This window comes from Juglans regia, chromosome 11, assembly GCF_001411555.2.
Source record: "Juglans regia cultivar Chandler chromosome 11, Walnut 2.0, whole genome shotgun sequence".
NCBI lineage: Eukaryota > Viridiplantae > Streptophyta > Magnoliopsida > Fagales > Juglandaceae > Juglans > Juglans regia.
The window spans coordinates 3542241-3560954 of NC_049911.1; the positions used below are offsets into that span (position 1 = coordinate 3542241).

Consider the following 18714-nt stretch of genomic DNA (forward strand, 5'->3'; position numbering starts at 1 on the left):
GTCTCAATCTCAATTTTGTACCTTAATTTAGTAAAATTTTTTAAAAAAATTTAAAATATAAATAATTCATTATATTACTTATATATATATATATATAAATCATTGTATTAAATATTAAATTTAGTATTATGGCCTTGCACACTTGAAAATTATAAAAATTATTTAAAATTTCGGCTCAATGAGTCTATGATAGTTCCACTCCCCACCTTCTCCCCCAACCATTATCATCTGCAACTCGAAGGGAACCCCATACAAAACCTAGCAATGGCGAAGACCCAAGCCGAAGACCAAGGTCAAGACCAGTACGGCGTCTTCCTTTACTACAAGTACAACGAGATCCCCGAAATCAACGAGCTTCTTCGCCTTCAATGAGTCCAACTGCGACTCCCTCGATCTCCTCGGCCGTGTCCGCCTCTCTCCACATGGCGTCAACGTCACTGTATGCCCCCCACTTTCCTTCCTTCACTCTCCATTCGTTTCCCGAGAAAATAAAAACTGTTTCTTTTTTTCTCTAGAGGTTTAAGACGAATTTCTCATACGTAAATTAGTGGGAAGTTTTCCTTGTTGGAGAAACACATTTCTTCCGTCATCTCAACTATTTTATTCGAAGGGACTGAATTCAAGCTTGCGGCTTGTGATCGTGATGTTTGCCGTACATCTATCAAATCCTGCTTTACAGAGCTCCAGTGTCAATCGAACAACGGTCCTCCCCCCTACATTTTGCAGCAAAAAACAGGCAGATAGCAGACCAAGCTAGCAGCAGGGACATTGCTTCTTTATCTGATAATTGAGCATGACTTTGGTCATATAATTCCTACTCGGTCTCCTTATATTGATGAGATCAGAAACTTTCTTCTATGTTCTCTCTAACAGTCCCCCCCACCCATTGGTACTCTCAGTGAAAGATTTGGACTTGTTTTGTTTCTGCAATTAGTGGACTATCAAAGTTCAGTGATATCATTCTTATTATTATCTCATGACTGCGGAGTCTTGTAAAAGCAAGAAAATGGTTCCATTTCCGTAGGTTGAAATACTCCGTTTATGACTCCGCTGTTCGTTTGTATGCTTGTCGTTAAACTAGCCCGTGCCCACGTGTGGCGTGACATTGGGACCAATGAGTCCAGACATAGCCGGATCAAGTTTTTGTCCTAACTTATGAGTTTTAAGTGAGAAAAAGATAGACGGCTTTATACCATTTTAGCTAAGTTTGGAACATGGAAGAGCTCATTTGAGTTGAGTTCATGTACAAGCTTAGCCCAACATTCAAATACATCATTCTTAAATTACTAAACATCACTTAATCTTAGCTCATTTAAGCTAAGTTGATTTTATTGCTTACAAATTATTGTGGGATTCGGAACATATAATAAAATATGTAACATATTTATTTATACATCAGGAATATATTATATACAAAAATTTTATGCGTAGCAATTTTTACGTATTTATTATCCACTCTACTAATGTGATTGATGGTCTCATATTTTTTTAATATAAAATAATTATTTTGACCAATTATATTAATAAAATATACAAAAAAATAAAATTGTACGTTGCAGAAATCTATTATATATGTCAATAAAATATTTAAATAGATTTTTATTTCTTCTTCCATCCAAACAAAAAAGAAAAATAAAAGTCAGCTTGCCTACATGTAGTTTTGCACCAAATGTCGTTTCTTTTTCAGCCCTTGTGCTAGAGCCTTGCCCGTGTCAGGCCCAGGCCAACAGCCCGTTCGTGTGTCGTATGACAAACAATCACAGTTTTGGACTTGGAAAAGAAGCGCGCGCCGTTGTTCTGTTCTCCACCACCTAAAGTCGACAACTTTTTTCGAGCCCTTAACCCCTAAACTGAAAGTCTCGGTGATACCGAGTTTGACAGTTTGTACGGACAGAAACTAAGGAAGAGAAGAGAAGAGAAGAAGAAAAACAGAAAGGAGCCATAAGTGACAAAAATGCAGATTCTCGTAAGAAAACTACTGCAGAGAATCTCGTTCAAACAAGTATGTACTTCGAAAACATAAACGTTCGTTCTCGTATGTGTATCTTTTGTTTCTTTTTGAGATTTTATAGGGTATTCTATAATTTTTGGATTGAATTATGACGTGGGAATCTCTCAAATCATCCACAGTTTCTCGAATTATCCCATCTGTATTGAGCTGAAGCTTCTAATAGTCTCAGAGTCGGTTTACATTAAACTTCTGTTCTAAATTTAATGAATTTTCGTGAAGATTTCTTGAAATCGGTAGTCACCATTGTAAGCCGGGTTTTAGGTTTGCCTCACCCTGGGATTAGTCGGGACACTATTGTCGGACACCCGGTGCGGATAAAAAAACAATGTTTGCTTTGAGTTTTTTTAATATTCGGATCAAATATCACGTGGATACTACTCAAATAGGCCATTTATTCGAGTATCGTGTATTGTGAACTAGAGCTTAAAATTGTTGGTGACGAACTACCTTGTAGCTTTTGGTCTAAGGCTTGACAAGAGTTTGAGAGAAAGTTAAATCGACTCAAAGTTTTCTTTGGTTGGGTGAGAAAAACATATGGTTAAATTTTAATTCTGGTTTTTGCTGGCTTCAGTTTGTGGCCTTTGCTCGGTAGTGTAGTTTGTATGCCATTCTTGTACAAGAGATAAAGTTTTGAGCATCTACTAATCGGTGAGAGATATTCATGAATCTGATAGTGATAGTAACAACATTCTGTTATAATTCCCCTCCTGTTTTCGTAAATTGTAGCTCCCCTCATTTTATTTTCAAGTTTCTTTTTTGACATGAAGAATTGAGGTTTCCCCCTTTCACAGTGCATCCTCACTAGTGGAGAACTCACATAATTGATGTAAATTTCTCTGTTAGGAAAAATATAAAATAAATAGTGCTTACGTTAATCTTAGATCTGGTATAACTTTGTTCTATGAGTTGAATTTGCAGGCTACAGGTTGCCGTGCCTATTGTACAAAGAAGGTTGTTGATATTGGACAGCCAACTCCTACATCTCATCCACAGGTTCTCCTGCTTAACATCTATTTTTGCTTATTTGTGTGCACAAACCGACTGACAAACTGCCCATGCTTGGCATGTCAGGGAGGCCACCTTTTGTGTGGGATAGTAATATTTCTTTATACACTATTATTTTGGAGTCTAACTTTCCTTAATAAATTTGATGATTATGCTTTGCTTTTTCAGTTGCTAAAAGAAGGAGAGATCACTCCCGGAATAACCAGTGAGGAATACATCTCAAGGAGAAAAAGGTTGTTGGATCTTCTCCCAGAGAAGAGTGTGGCCATCATTGCGGCTGCCCCTGTAAAGATGATGACAGATGTTGTGCCTTACACATTTCGACAAGACGCTGATTATTCCTATATTACTGGCTGCCAACAGCCTGGTGGAGTGGCAGTTTTAAGTCATGAATATGGTTTATGCATGTTCATGCCAGAAGCAGACCCTCATGTATGCTCAGTCTTGTATGATTAGAACTATCTTCACACCCTACTGAAGATCTGTAACATTTCACATACTGCAGTGATGTTGTCAGATTTGGTTGTCTAGATATGTAATCTGGGGCATGTAATTAGAGTGATATCCAAAAGCATATATCTATTCCTTCAGTCTTTATGGTAAATTTTATGTATATCCAATTCAGCATATATCATAGATGATGTTACTACTAGTTTACACGCTGCAAGGCTGAGAGAGCTGTCATTTAGCAAGGATGGTTACATTAACCTGCATGTATATTTATATTTTTGAATTGTGGTTATTGTATGATCTGCATAGATAAATCAGTAATTCAAGTAGTGACTCAATTGTTTTCTTTATTATTTATATAGGATGTTATTTGGCAAGGGGAAATTGCAGGAGTCGAAGCAGCATTGAAGACATTTAAGGCTGAGAATGCATATCCAATGAGAAAATTACCTGAGGTGAGTCAAGTCTTAAGGCGAGGTTGAAAAATTAGAGAATTGCATTGAGGACAAAGAGATTCCATAGTTTCTGGTAGCAGTCATTAATTATGCAGTTTTTTGCACGGTAAGTTGAGCATCATGGACATAGAGAATTTGAGATATCATCAAATTCACGTTATCGGTTATCTCCCTTGTTTTCCTTTTCAAAGTGACATGCATCTTCCTGTCCAAGTACCTCTACTATCTATGGATCTGTGGAAATGTATCATACTGGTTGATTTACATTGTGCTAGAAGCAATCAACATAATTTATAAAGACAAGTGTGACACTTGATCAACTAACATTAGTGCTACATGTGATATTGTTGTCCCTTTTTTTTCTTCGGCTTTTGATGAGCTCTTTCAGTCATATAAACTCTGATAACTGGTATCACAAGGAAAATACTGTCGTTAGTTTATTATTAAGTTATTGAATTCTAGGTGTTGCCAAGTGTTTAGTCAGAAGTTGGCATGACCTATCAACAAAGTCTTCACTCTATCGTTAAACTTCAGGAAAGTTTCAATTACTGTCATCTCCTTGGCTGGAATCCAATAGCTGCTCATATACTTTTCCTATTTACACAATATTAAGGCCTGGTTAGGATAGTGAGTTGAGATGAGATGAAAGTTAAAAGTTGAATAAAATATTATTGGAATATTTTTTTTTAATATTTTTTTTGTTTGAGATTTGAAAAAGTTGAATTGTTTATTGTATTTTGTTTGGAAGTTTGGGAAAGTTGTAATGATGTGATGAAATGAGATGAGATGAGATGAGTTGAGATGGTTTCACTATCCAAACCAGGCCTAACTCTTTAGTTTCTATTGACTGCAGATTCTTCCAGATATAATTAGGAGATCGTCCAAGTTGTTCCACAATGAGCAGACAGCCACACCAACATATATGAAATTGGAGCCCTTTCAAAAGGCAGCTAACAATGGCAAAGTGGAAGACCTCTCTAGTTTCACCCATGAGTTACGTTGGATAAAATCACCTGCAGAACTAATGTTAATGAGAGAATCAGCGTCAATTGCTTGCCAGGTACTTCCTAATCTTAGACTCGGTAAATCAGCAGTTGCTGGCACATTTTGTTTTGTTTTATTTTTGTTTTTCAATTGAAGGGACCTATTATAAAAAACTGCCTATGAGATTACATCACCAGATAGCAACATGACATTATATTTACTAGTTCGCTTTTTCACGCCACAGTTACTATTAATCATTGGAAATAAATCAATTTTCTCATGACATACAGAGAGCTATATCTCTCTACCCTACAAGTTGGTTTTCTCCATAGAAAAGGTTGACCCAACGATTTGATTTGCAACTATTTCTGAGAGGTTATGGCTCTATTTTAGTTAACCCAGTATATGGCTTTAGATAGGGTTGGGTGGCAAAAAACAATTCCCATTCTAAACACACAATCAATCAGTTCAAAGGCTAGTTAATTATTAGAGGGATAGGGGTCCATTATATTTCTTATTGCCCTTTTCATTTACACGAAAGCAAAAGGAGGGGGGGAATGGACTATTCCCTGCATAAACTAAAATGTGACTTGAATTTTGGTCTTGGGTAGGCTCTTCTGCAGACAATGTTCCATTCAAAGACATATCCTTATGAGGCTGCACTATCGGCTAAAGTTGAATATGAAAGCAGAATGAGAGGTGCTCAGAGAATGGCGTAAGCTTCTTTCCTTTCTGGATGATTGTATATTTGTATCCAAAAGAACGATTTGATTTTTGACCCATTTTTTATATGCCACTTTTATGCTTAAAATTGGTGACCAAACTGTCAAACAAGAGTGGATTATATTCTGTGTTTCCAATATCTTTATGAAAGGTTCTTGTCAATGATTTTGCTAAGTTTTACAATCTCTTACCAGGTTCAACCCTGTAGTTGGTGGTGGGCCTAATGCTAGTGTTATACATTACTCTCGAAATGATCAGAGGGTAAGTCCATTAATGAAAACTGGTGCCTGGACAGTTACACTTTCTACACTTTCCTGAAGAGCAAAGCAGTTAGATGAAAGATGATGGAAACATTTAAATGTTGACTAATCTGGCTATTTTTGGGAGAATTTCAGTGTATCTCCCTGTGGAATACCCTTGTTATTGTTTTGGACTAAATTGAATGGTTAGCTTTTCCATACAAACTAATGGAAATATACAAGTGATTTGCATTTTGACTTAAGAGTCAAATCATAAAAATCCACGTGATGGTGGAGGAATTAAGGGATTTGATTTGGGCTATATGAACTAAGGGAGAGGACGATGGTGAAGAATTTGGCATAGATGTTAGTGACAGTAATTGCTCCTTATGTTTGTTACAGTGATTTCTTCGGTGCTTTCAAGTCATCCTTCTCTTGTAAATTTCCTCCCTCATCAACTCATTCAAAAAATAATTAAAGATGTTTTTGTTTCTAATTTTCGCTTTTCATGTGGGAAGATTCCACTACCCCTAGCAGTGTGGTAGGTATAGAGGTTAGTTGGGGGTGCTTTATGTGGATTTGTTCTGGCAGTGGCTTTGGTTTTGTGATGGTGATGCAATGAGGCGGTGATTGGAATAATGGATTTGCCAATGATTATGTGGTGAGTAGATGATTACGGGTTTATCTATGGTTATATGGTGATGATTGTGACTGTGGTTGTGAATGTGATTTTTAGCTGTGATGGCAGATGGTCTGGTATGGTTGTCATGGGTTCTTTGACCATGAACGTGAATCTCCATGATGTGGTGAAGCTATATGGTGGCAAACTAGATGAGAAAATAGCCTCAAGGCTTACTTATGAGCAAGATTAAGTAGGAATAAAAGAAAAGTTAGTGTGCAGCTAATATGTAAGATAGATGTTGAAGTTTTTTCATTTTACTGGTTAAAATGCTGGCTAAGGTCCCTTTGAGAGCTGTTTTTTTTGCTTGGACTGCTTCTCTAGGAAAGATTCTCACCATGGATAATCTAAGGAAAAAAATGTTGTCATGATTGATTGGTGTTGCATGTGTAAGTGGAGTGAGCGGTGCTTTATGGAGTGACTTTTTTAGTAGGGTTGGTTTGGCATTGGTCATGCCTACAAGAATTGTGAACCTTTTTAACTCCTGCAGATGGTTAGCTGGCAGTGCACGATTGCAGCAGTGTGTAAGATGATTCCCACTTGTTTTATATGGTATATTGGAGGGAAATGAATGCTAAAATTTTGAGGACCATGAACAGATGTTGGAGGAACTAAAAAATTTCTTTCTCAATACTCATATCCTTTGGACAGCTTCTAAAGACTTTGATGGACTTAACTTTCATGATTTTCTTGTAGCTTTTTCTCTTTGTAGATATTCTCTCTTGTATACTTTCTTGTGTACTAAGATTGCGCCTTTTGCTCTTTGTGACAAAATTTTATTATTTATCAAAAACCATTATTGGTTAATTGAAAAAATGCAAGTCATGTGCACAATTTCTGTAATTTGAATGGAAAAGCTGACGGTTTCAATGTAGTCCATACAAAAGGAATATGACGGGAAGCTAAATTGTAATGGTCAATAGTCTTATTGTACAAGGACAATCATGATTGTAATAGTGATACTTTATTTTGCAGATTAAAGAAGGCGAGCTTGTTTTGATGGATGTTGGATGTGAATTGCATGGTTATGCCAGTGATCTTACTCGTACCTGGCCACCCTGTGGTAGCTTTTCTTCTGCTCAAGTATGTGCCATTGGAATTTTTTCATCTTCTGCTATAGATGCTCCATGGAATGTTGTTCCACTATCTGATAAACAATAAGGCTTGAGAGTATATATTTTCCTCATCTTATGCATAAAATTCCAACTAGTATGTAATTTTGTTATGGTGCTTGTTTCATCTAGATTTTGTATGATTTCTGAGACAAAATGATTATTACTGAAATTTTTTTGAAATCTAGGTTTACATGAATTTCCATAAACACCAAATTGCATGTGGGGCATTTTGTCGTGTTTGGGCATTATGTAATCAATTGACTTCAATCAATTGTTGTTGGCAACATTTTGATGTGTATAAAAGCCAGTAATATACTCATTTACACTGTAAAGCAGAAAAAGGCTGGTATCATGCAATTGTAATCTTGGGTTAAAAATCATTTTGCCCTCACCTCTAGATGGTACCTAATCTTGGGTTTATATCCGACTGTTGTCGTGTAACCCAAGAGGCTTTTCCAATCTCTTAGCCATAACCTGAACATTACTGATTCGCTGAAAATTTGCGGCTCCAGTAACATGGATTCAGACCTCATTCCTTGAGTTCCCTTCGTGTGTCCTTTATGATAGTTAATTTAAATCAATGAGTCATATTTGCTTTTCTATTTTAGGGATTATTTTCAACATAAGGCTCCATTGTGGCTTGAAAATATTTTGGGAGTAATAATGCTTTAAAATCAAAATGTTTCAGGATGAACATGTTTTGTAGAATATGTGAATCTGCCAATCTGGTTTAGGACAAACTATGGGATTAGAAAGAATTTTTGTGAAAAGCTCCAAAAGATACATGTGACTGACTGTCTTTGATTATGTCGCCTTCATCCCAAAGAAGGGGAAATCAAGAAATGATTTTGGAAACCCCAAGGGTTTGGCCCAAGTGGTGAAGGCCTTGGTCTTGGGGTATCACTCCCTTCAAGGTCCAAGGTTCAACACTTCATGGGTGCAATCAATCATTTGAAGCCTCACCCTTTGGTGAAAAACCAGCAATTTAACCAATTCAGTATAGGAAAACTTCTGAGGGTGCGGTGCACGGGACCAAGGTTTACTCTGCAGGGGTGGGTCCGAAGGGCCCTGCCTTGGAGAGGTTCCCTGACATAAAAATAAAAAGAAAAAAAAAAGAAATGATTTTGGATGTAGTGCAATACATAAATACAGGGCTTGCTAAGCTTATAGGATTGCTAAGTTTCATAATAAGCATGCTTGGCAGGAAAAAATAACATACTGGGGATCGCCAGTATTTCAAGTTTGAGAATATGTGGCTTAAAGTAAACGGGTTTGTAGAGTTGGTGAGTACTTGGTGGGCATCATACCAGTTTAGTGGCACTCCGAGTTTCATTCTTGTAGGTAAGCTGAAGGCTTTAAAACAAGATCTGAATAAGTGGAACTTGGAAGTTTTTGGGCACACTGACAATCAAAAGTCCACTTTGTTGGAGGAATTGCAGGAGTTAAGAGGGTAAGGAATTATTGGAAGGGGCCTCAGAGGAGGAGTTATTGAGGAAAGCCACGGTTGTGGCAGAGTTGGAAAGGGTTTTGTTGTCAGAGGAGACATCATGGCGCCAAAAATCCAGAGCCCTTTGGTTGAAAGAGGGTGATAGGTGTACGAAATTCATTCACAAAGTGGCTAATTCTCATCGACATAACAATGCGATTGAGTCGCTTCATTCAGGTGCTATCCTCTCCCGCTGAACTAGAAAGTCATTGCACATTATTATGAGACTCTTCTTACCGAATCGGTAACTTGGAGGGCGAAGCTTGATGACTTATCATTTGAGGCTATTGATCCACAACATGTGAGTGTCTTGGAGAGACGTTTTGATGAAGATAAGATTTTCAAGGTCTTCTCTGGTATGGCTAAGGACAAAGCGCTGGGTCTGGATGGTTTCTCAATGGGTTTCTTCCAAACTTGTTGGGATGTGGTGAAAGGTGATGTCTTGCGGGTGTTTAGTGAATTTCACGTTTTTCAGAAGTTTGAAAAATCACTTAACGTGACTTTTATTGCGCTCATTCCCAAGGAACATAGGGTTTCGAGTAAAGTGGGTTTTCGTCCAATAAGTTTGGTTAGTAATGTCTATAAGATTATTTCAAAAGTTCTTGCTAATCGGCTTAGTCCAGTTTTGGAAAAATATTATTTCCAAGCCTCAAAATGCTTTTATTCGTGGGAGACATATACTCAATTCGGTGCTCATTGCAAATGAGAGCCTAGATGCTAGATTGCGGGAGGGAAGTCCAGGTATTCTTTGCAAGCTAGACATGGAGAAGGCTTATGATCATGTAAACTGGAAATTCCTTTTGTACTTGCTTAAGAGGTGTGGTTTTGGAGATAGGTGGATTTCTTAGATGCGTCATTGTATTTCAATGGCCCGTTTCTCAGTGCTAGTTAACGGCACTCCTGCTGGTTTGTTTGATAGCTTGAGGGGTTCGCGACATGGTGATCCGTTATCTCCTCTTCTTTTTGTCATAGTGATGGAGGCGTTGAGTAGGATGGTGCAGGCTACTGTTGGTGGGGGTTTTTTATCTGGTTTTTAGGTGGGAAATGGCTCTGGTAGCCCTTGTATCATTTCACATCTCCTTTTCGCAGATGACACTCTGATTTTCTGTGAAGCGGATAGCAGTCAGGTCCAAACTTTACGTGCATTATTACTTTGTTTTGTAGCAGTGTCAGGGCTTAAGGTGAACCTTGGCAAGTCTGAGATGGTGCCGGTAGGTGTGGTTCCTAATATACGTAGTCTAGCAAGTTTTTTGGATTGCAGTGTGTCCTCTTTCCCAATGAAATATTTGGGCCTTCCATTAGGTACAACTTTCAAGAGTAGAGCAATATGGGATGGGGTGGCAGAGAAGATAGAGAAAAGGTTGGCTAGACGGAAAATGGTGTATTTATCGAAAGGGGGTCATCCCACTCTTATCAAGAGCACCCTTACTAACATTTCCACTTATTTTTTATCTCTCTTTCTTATGCCTGCAGAGGTGGTGAATAGGTTTGAGAAACTTTTTAATGCTTTTTTATGGGGAGGCATAGGGGAGGAGGAGAAATTTCATTTGGTTAATTGGAAGATAGTATGTGCTCCAGCTTTGAATGGGGGTTGGGTGTTTGTAATTTGAGAACTTTTAATAAAGCGTTATTGGGGAAATGGCTTTAGAGATATCATTTGGAAATGGAATCTTTGTGGAAGGAAACTATAGATGCTAGATATGGTGTTGCTTGGGGTGGTTGGTGTTCCAAAGAAGTGAGAGGGGGTATGGAGTGGGGCTATGGAAGTTTATAAGGAAGGGGTGGACAAGTTTTGTAAATCATATTTGCTTTGTCGCAGGTGAGGGCAACCGAATCGGTTTTTGGAGGGAGCTTTGTGGTGTGGAGATCATGCATTGGAAAGGGTTTTTCCAGCTTTATATCGTATTGTAGTTAATAAGGAGGCTTCAGTGGCGGATGTGTGGTTATCTGCTCATGGTTCGCATCAGTGGAATATTCTGTTTAATAGGGATATTCATGATTGAGAATTATCTATGGTTTCAGACTTTTTCAGCCTGCTACACTCCTTGGGGACTACTATGGCACATCATGATAGCTTGAAATGGAGGTTTCAGGATCACAAGAAATGCACTGTAAATGCATATTATAAACTCTTGATTACACAGGATCACACCCCATTCCCTTGGAAGAACATTTGGAGGTCTCGTGTGCCCTCTAGAGTTGCTTTCTTTGTTTGGAATGCCGCCCTTGGGAAGATCTTAACCACGAACAACTTGAGGAAGAGAGGATGTGTAGTATTGGATTGGTGTTACATATGTAAAAAGAATGGAGAATCGGTAAATCATCTTTTACTACATTGTGAAGTAGCGAGGGGGTTGTGGGATGAGATCTTTCAAAGGGTTGGTGTTGCTTGGGTAATGCCTATGAGGGTGGTGGATTTGATGGGTTGTTGGAGAAAATTGTAGGGCAGTCATCAAGTGGCAGCAGTCTGGAGGATGATTCCGTTGTGTATCGTGTGGTGTATTTGGACGGAAAGGAATGCGCGCTATTTTGAAGACTAGGAACGGACAATGGTGGAGCTGAAGAATTTTTTTCTACATTCTTTATTGCTTTGGTTTTCCGCTATTGTATTAAACGGGGATGATTTTCATGAATTCTTATCCTTAGTTCATCGCTCTTAGAATGTATTTAGGTGTTCTATTGTATACTTCCTGTGTACTTGGTACATGTCTATTTCATTCACATCAATAAAGTTTATCTCTTACTTATCAAATAAATAAATAAATAACAAACTAATTGTTTTTTTTTTTTTTTGATAGATAGATAATAACATACTAATTGTGACTCCAGCTAAAATGTGTTTGAACTATAATATAAGAATAAGACATACTTTGTGTGCGTACACAAATACACTCCGTATGACAAATGAAAATAAAGGTATTTTCCTGAAGGATTTGATGGGATGGAGACCTGTAGCCTGCCTGTCTAGGATGTTATATACACGCACACAGAAAAATGTGTGTATGTGCATATGAATTGCATTAGTGATACCTTATTGTGAACATTCATTAATAATTTAGTGATCGAGCTTTTCCCATTTTTTTAATAAAAGAGGATGATACCCCAATTTTATTTATCTACCCTCACTTTTTGGCAGAGGTAAACCGTATACAAGAAAACCAAAAACAAAACCGTTGCAAAACATTACCCTATATGAACTAAAGACAAAGCAGTAAGACCATCAAATAAAGTGTAACTAGTTAAGAGAAGTTATATCAATGTTGGAATTGGAGCAAACCATTCTTATCGATGTAATGGAAGCTGAGAAACAGACTAAAAAAAACCATCAATACCCATTGCACCAAGATTGGCAAAACCATCAGAAAGAGAGTTGCCTTCGTGGAAGGTATGAGCAATCTCAACATGTAGAGCTTGATTCAAGAGAAGAATGTCTTCCCATAGTTCAAAATATGACCAAGTTTTTGCGTTGTTGAATCCATTTAACAACGATTAATGAATCTTTTTCAACAACAAGATCATATATTTGCAACTGATAACATATCAATAAACCAATTCTCAAAGCCGATGTCTCAGCGAAAATATTAGTACCGTGGCCCAACTTATGAGAGAATCCAAAAATGAAACTGCCATTGTGAGATCATAAGACTCCCCCACAACTAGCAGTATCGGGATTCCCTTTTGATGCTCCATCAATGTTAAGTTTAAAGCGACCAAAAGGAGGATTCCATTTGACATGAAACGGTTTGGGCATTTTAACTGGATGCTGCTGAATCTGTATGGAGGAAACTGTAGCTGCATCTGTTGTTGGCATAACAGTAATAGGATTTAGGAAAGGGTTCAATTCCCATAGCCAACGGTGGACTTTGAAACAAACATATCTAATAGACCTAGCAGCACCTTCAAATCTAGAGGAGTTCCTGGCTAACCAAAGCTCCCATATGATCAAAGCAGGAATTAACTGAGCTAAAAATTGTAAATGATTAGCTCCTTTAAAATAAATCCACCAAGAAGAGAATTTACCTTTGCTATAGGAGGAAATAGAAAATACCCTGAGCAGATTAGAGAAGTAAGACCATACACCTTTAGCAAGTTGGCCATCATGGATGAGCAGCAGTTTCAGTCCCCCCACCCTCACAGCAGTCACATTTTGATACCAAAGGAATGGCAACACTCTGAATATTGGAATCTAAAGCCACCCCATTGTGCGGCTTGTGCCAACTTCCAAAGAAAGATGCTGATTTTCAGAGGCAAGTATGAATTCCAAATAGAACTAGACCAAGAAAAGGGAGGATAATGTTGTGTCAATAGCTCCCATGCAGATTTAGAGGTAAACTCCCCCATTCGTAGTATGTTTCCAACCTGAGAAAGAACATAGGTCTTTAATTTGTAACTCGGGAGAAGTTAGAAGAAAGTTTCTGCTCTATAAAGACCCATTGCCATCCCAGTTTTCAGACCAGAAATTGAGTGAACCTTCCCTAATCCTCCATTGACTTTCCTTACGGATGATTAGATGGAACTTGCATATAGATTTCCAAATGGGGGAGAGCTAAAGCTTTTGGTAAAACTGTCTATAATGAGGGTTTATTATGCAAGTATTTTTTATGTATGAACATCGACCAAGGAGAATCAAAGCTCACTACCCTCCAAGCCATCTTACCCTGCAGGGCTCGCAAAGTGTCATATAAGCTCCGTATCCCCAGCCCTCCTTCTGAAATTGGTGTACAAATTTTATGCCAGGCTATACATTTTCTCCTACCATGGCCTTCAAAATCCGCCCATAAGAAATTCAAGAAAGTTTTGTGAAGTGGATCAATGATCTTTTTGGAGGAGACAATACAGATAAAGCATGGATAGGGATGGAGGTTAAAACAGATTGTATAGGGTGAGTTAACCACCTGCTGACAGTAAATGACCGTTCCAACCAGCTTCCTTTTTCTTTACTTTAGCAATGCTAGGTTCAAAACAAGAAGAGTTGATTTTACCGTAAGTTAGAGGAGCTCCCAAATATGTGGTTGGAAAAGAACCCTCAGCAAAGGAAGTTACAGCTGCTACAATTTGCCTCCTTGCCCTTAACATGGATTAGTTCTCTAAAAAAGTTCTCTTTTGTGGATTGATCTTCTGACCTAATCTGCTTCATAGGCTGTAATAAAAGCCATTAAGAACGATAGACTCCTCTTTGATCCATTTGTAAACAAAAGTAAGTCATCTGCAGAAAGAATACGAGAGATTTTAGGGCAGCCACAAGGGACTGAAAATGGCGTGACAGCAGCTGATTGATCAAGCTTTCCCATGCGTAGAAATAGCAAAGTGAATTTCAAGGCAGCAAGCTACCTGCTTTGAAACCCTTGATTATATTTAAGTAATCAGTGCTATCAGCTTTACTTTTTGGAGTCTTTGTATATCACACCAAGGTTTTTTTTTTTTTAATATCTTAATTTCCTGTTCTAACAACCCCTTGTACCTGCAATGTGTTTATTTCAGGATGAGCTTTATGATCTTATAATGCAAACAAGTAAGGAATGTATGAAGCTTTGCAAACCTGGTGCTACCATACGGCAAATACACAATTATTCTGTATGATCTTGAATCTGAATTGTATTTTCCTGACCAGTATTCCTTGCACCATCTGTCTTTTGAAAAGAATAACATTTCATCTACAACTACAATAACTTTTTTTTACGTATCTACGATAACTTATTTGACTAACTTTATCACATTATTTGTCATGAAGGCGCCTTATTGTGTGTTATATTTTGATATTTATAAAAATTTTACCTATAAACTATTATCCAGTTGATGCAAAATATTATCAGGATGATGATTATAGTCATCACTATATTTCATTGGCAAGGGAATTTCCTGTTGGAACTTCTTTTTGTGGCAGTATGGATTTTCCATTTCAGTTGCTTGAATTAGCTCTATAGTCTTGTCTTTTATCTACTGACTGCTTGAAGTCATGTTAAATTGTAATGATGTAATCCTTGAAGAACTGCATGCTTGCATAGGTCGAAATGCTGCGCAAAGGACTCAAGGAGATTGGAATTTTGAAAGATGAAGGAAGCAGATCCTACCATCAGCTGAACCCAACTTCTATAGGTTCCTCTATGTATCTCTTCACAGAATCTCTCTCTCTCTCTCTCTCTCTCTCTCTCTCCCCCCCCCCTTTTTCTTTTAACATTTTGGCAACTCTTTTTCACGAAAAGGTGTAGACATAGACTTAGCAGTATGATTTCTCAGTTGATGCTCAATCCATTGTATTCCAAATCTGCTAGTTTCTCAAATTTAAAAATTGGTTACTTAAGAAGATAATTTGTACTAAATTGCATATGTAATTAATTTGTTGTCCAGGTCATTATCTGGGAATGGATGTCCATGATTGTTCTAAGATCAACTACTGCCGACCTTTGAAGCCAGGTGTTGTAAGTTGCCTCCCTGTTGAACAGTTGACTTTCTCTGTGCTGAAACGGTGAATCGGTGATACCTTAATGTTAGCACATCTTTTTTGTGGGGGTGTAAATTTAGATATTAAAATTTTCTGCTTGGTAAACAAAGATTTTGCTAGCATTGTTGCCAAGAAGGATTATTGTCTCTTTTTTCCCCCAGCTACTTACTGGGACTTTACACCCTTGCACAATTTGTTTTTCTTCATTTCAGCAGTCAAACCAATATCAAGTTATAGGTTTCAGCAACCCTCCCTTTCCTGGGGTGCATTTCCCTTTGGAAAAATGAGAAATCCAATGAAATTATGTATGCCTCTTGTGATATTTGATAACACGTGATACAAAAGCCATTAAATCAGATATATTATGGCACAAAAGTGAATATTTTCCTCCATGTATATGATAAGTAGCTGAATGCAAGTGTGCTGGAATTTTTTCTGTGGCTACTTGTATTTCTGTTGCATAACTACTTTGATTTGTTTATTACAATGTGTTTTTTGGCTTTGGGTAGGTGATAACAATTGAACCCGGAATCTACATCCCATCTTTTTTCGATGGTCCAGAGAGGTACTTCTTGAACTTCATTATATAGTTATGTTTTACTTGGTCTTCGTACCTATTGACACCTCTTATGAGCTTGATTTTTAGGACAGTTTATGCCTGTTGCCTTGCTTGCTCAATCAGTGCAAATTCAAGGGGTTTTACCCACCCGTTTCAGTTCCCACAGAATTTTCTTTATGAAAGAAACTAACTGCTTGAACATTTTATGTTTCTTTTCCTCTTTTCCCCTCTAGTGACGTGCAGTGGCATGCCCCTATCGTAAATCGAGTGGGGAGGTCCTGATACAGGAGTAACCGCTTTAATTTCTCAACCTTTTTACTTATTAACGCATTAGCAATTGAATTTTAATTCCCTCATTATTTGGAATCTTGGGAATTAGATAGCTTGCCACTTGCTTTTTACATTTCTCAATATCATTCGTGATTTATGTCATCATTGCCAATTAGTTGCTTTTACTGTCATTGCAGTTAGCTCCCCATCTTTTTCGCTACGTGGTATACTTAATATCCAATTCTGTTCCTGAATATTAGATCTGTGACTTCATTAGATACCTCTGCCCGGAAAGTGATAGCACTAAACCATTTGTTTCTAGCTTCTTGGCATCAAATGTTCTGATAAACTATGCTGACTGAGAATGTCTAATGCAGCTATCGAGGCATTGGGATAAGGATTGAGGATGAGGTCCTTATTACAGAGACTGGCTATGAGGTATAAGTCAGATTTTTTTTTTCTTTTTTTGATGAATAAGAAAAAATTTATTAAGACTAGTAACAAGGCAAAAGCCAAGACTAGAAAAATTTTATTAAGTTAGATTTAAATTCGTGTTAACTTTTGTTATTTACTTCCTCCTTGATGATATTTGTTATTTTCAGTCCTTCTGAGCCTTATAATTTTTTTTCAAAAGTAAAATATAAAGATTCTTTATTCATCGCAGTTGCATCGTCGACTGTTTTATACTAAACTACTGCCTTGATGGTTGTTATAGCATATATTATGTAATACCTTGATAATTGGATAAAATTAATTAGAATAACAGAAAAGTGGCAGTTGTTGTAACGACTAATCATTAATGAGAACATCATTTTCCTGGCATTTTACTATATTAGTTGTAGCTTGATCGAGTTGATAAGCAATGTATGGATCTCACTATAATGTTGGTGGGACATTTTTGGCTTGGCCTTTTCTCTTTCATTAGTCTTTTGATGTGCCTCCTATGTATCTTTGTCTACATTAAAGAAGATCACATTGATCATTGGCTGATGATCAGCTTTAGTGTAAATATTGGACAAATACCCTGTATTTTGGCCCATTTTCAAGAAATTTCCTAGATTCCTAATTTTATCAATCAACTTCCTGTGCTTCCTCTGATTTTCAATTCAGATCCGTTCTCCCTTTTCCCCACCAAATCAAGACTTGTTTTTAAACACATTGAATCATTGCTGAACAATTGTGTTTGTATCAGGTCCTTACCGCATCAATGCCGAAAGAAGTTAAACACATCGAATCATTGCTGAACAACTTCTGTCATGGATTGGGGATAGAGAACCATAACAACCTCAGAGCTGCATCCAGTCGATAATCATGTTGTTAATTCAAGAGCCAAGAATGTCATTGACCGGCAGAGGAAATCGATGTTAACGTTTTTTCCGACGAATTGGTTTCATTTGGAAAGCTAGGTGGGGTGACAGATTATCCTCATCGAGATTTTCCTTGACAAATTATGCATCAATTGGGTTTAACATGTAGTCTTATTCTTGTGTAACAAATTTTCAAGCTATTTTACCCATTAACGCTTTGATTCATCATAGATGAAAAAAAAAGGGGTATGGTACAATGTCAGTCCTTTATTTTCTCCATCCAGAGAGCCTGTATATTTTCTTACATTTATCCATTCTAGGTACAAGTAGTAAGAATTTTTGTGGCAAGAGAGAAAACATCCCTACAATCTTGTTTTCATGTTGTTCATATTTTTTAGCTCTTTCACATCCATTCGTGTTTCTTGGATTCTTATAAAGCATGCTCCACAACAATCTAATATTGGATTGCGTCTTAAAATCACTTTAAGTGGTTTGGATAGAGAGATGCCTCCATCTCATTTTATCTTATATCATCTCAATATTCAAACACTATAAAAACAAACAATTTTCAATTTCAAATCTTCAATTTTATTTATCTAATCATTACCTAATCATTATAACTTTTCTAAACTTTCAAACAAACATTATTTTTTCCGAACCGGACTGGACCAAACATCCATAGGGACGGGACTTGACCGATAGCTACTGGTCTGGCTTAATTATTTTATTATTTTTTTCATCTTTTTTCTTTCAAGTAAATTAATAAAAATAATTATTTAAATTACTAAATTAAAATTAAGTGAATTACTAATGTGGATTATATAACTAACTCATTAAAAAAAATATTTTACTAGAATTATATTTATGATGTTGATAGTTATTACCTACTAACTTAGACTTTACTCTTTAGTATGCATAATTATTAAAAATATCATACATTTTATATATGGTTAATGAATATCAAATAATTTCATTGTAGATAGATTATT

At 37.0% G+C, this 18714-nt stretch overlaps 1 protein-coding gene across 2 annotated transcripts; it reads left to right on the forward strand.

Annotated features, from left to right (window-relative positions):
• Nucleotides 1-1783: 1783 nt before the first annotated feature.
• On the forward strand, nucleotides 1784-18102 carry LOC108987846 (intermediate cleaving peptidase 55, mitochondrial-like). 2 transcript variants are annotated; one of them, XM_035682946.1, is made up of 14 exons: nucleotides 1807-2002; nucleotides 2930-3004; nucleotides 3185-3448; nucleotides 3829-3921; nucleotides 4775-4981; nucleotides 5517-5620; nucleotides 5823-5889; nucleotides 7522-7629; nucleotides 14629-14721; nucleotides 15153-15243; nucleotides 15496-15566; nucleotides 16099-16154; nucleotides 16796-16856; nucleotides 17611-18102. In XM_035682946.1, exons 1-14 carry the CDS (start codon nucleotides 1955-1957, stop codon nucleotides 17725-17727), a joined length of 1455 nt encoding a protein of 484 aa, XP_035538839.1. In that variant the 5' UTR covers nucleotides 1807-1954; the 3' UTR covers nucleotides 17728-18102. The 2 variants fall into 2 exon arrangements, with proteins under 2 accessions (XP_035538840.1, XP_035538839.1); XM_035682947.1 differs by lacking the exons at nucleotides 16099-16154; nucleotides 16796-16856; nucleotides 17611-18102 and having other exon boundaries at nucleotides 1784-2002; nucleotides 15153-15253; nucleotides 15496-15564.
• The last annotated feature ends 612 nt before the right edge of the window (nucleotides 18103-18714 follow it).